Consider the following 985-nt stretch of genomic DNA (forward strand, 5'->3'; position numbering starts at 1 on the left):
AGATAGATAGATAGATAGATAGATAGATAGATAGATAGATAGATAGATAGATAGAGCTCGGCCTGGGAGTTTGCCAACAAAGCCCAGATAATCCTTTTAGTGCTCGCTAGTCAGGACTTAATACTTTGACCCTTCCCGATTCTGCAGTACCAAGTGGTTTAATAATTGATGACCCGAGCCAGCACATAACTACAACTACTACAGTTACTGACCTCTTTCCTCGTCCACCAAACAATCCCGTTGCTTGATATCCTGACGTTGTGTGGGTACAAAGACTTGATGGGACCCACTCTGGGGATAAGACAACGGAATAAAAGAATAATTAAAGAATATCAGAAAAGTAAAGGAATAACAGAATAAAATAGTGGTAGTAACTGAAGGGGAAAGAATCACTGTAAGGTGTACATTTGTAACAAAACAAACAAAACTAAAAATTTGTTTTACAAAAACGTATGTGCTTCTTCGCTTCATACAACTTTTGTTTGTTTGTTGTTGTTTTTTGTTGGTTGTTTTTTTTCTTTTCTTAGGCTATATCTCTAGGAGCCAAGATGTATATCAACATCCTAGTGGTGAAATTTAAAAAAAAACAAAGTAATTAATTAATAATATCTATCTCTATCTCACCCGTTGGTGTAAACAATGTCTGGGGCCCATACTTTGCTGATGTTCACCATGATCTGACTGATGCGGTCGGCGTCCCATTTCAGACGGCTGTCATACCACTCCTGGAGGGGAGAAAAAAAGGGGGGAGGATAAAGGTAAAAATGAGGAAAATGAATGGGGTGCATAGAAACAGCGAGGTGGAAAGAGAAAGGAGGGTGGATAGAGACAGGATTGAAGACAAGGGGTGTAGTGCAAAGAGACGAGGACAGGAAAGAGGAGAGTTGATAGATAGGAACAGGATAGTGGAAGGGGAAAAGTGTGTCTGAGTGTGCGTGTATGTGTATGTGTGTGTGTGTGTGTGTGTGTGTGTGTGCGCGCGCGC

General features: G+C 40.6%; 1 protein-coding gene across 1 annotated transcript in view; it reads right to left on the reverse strand.

Moving 5' to 3' along the window:
• Nucleotides 1–725, reverse strand: part of LOC101860437 (acetylcholine receptor subunit gamma) — a gene marked incomplete at its 5' end in the record, with an annotated part of 7,626 nt that extends 6,901 nt beyond the window's left edge. The window contains 2 exon segments of the mRNA XM_013086692.2: nucleotides 213–291; nucleotides 625–725. Of these exon segments, the coding sequence (XP_012942146.1) occupies nucleotides 213–291; nucleotides 625–725 (180 nt within the window).
• Between the last annotated feature and the right edge of the window lie 260 nt (nucleotides 726–985).

This window comes from Aplysia californica, unplaced genomic scaffold, assembly GCF_000002075.1.
Source record: "Aplysia californica isolate F4 #8 unplaced genomic scaffold, AplCal3.0 scaffold00493, whole genome shotgun sequence".
Taxonomy (NCBI): domain Eukaryota; kingdom Metazoa; phylum Mollusca; class Gastropoda; order Aplysiida; family Aplysiidae; genus Aplysia; species Aplysia californica.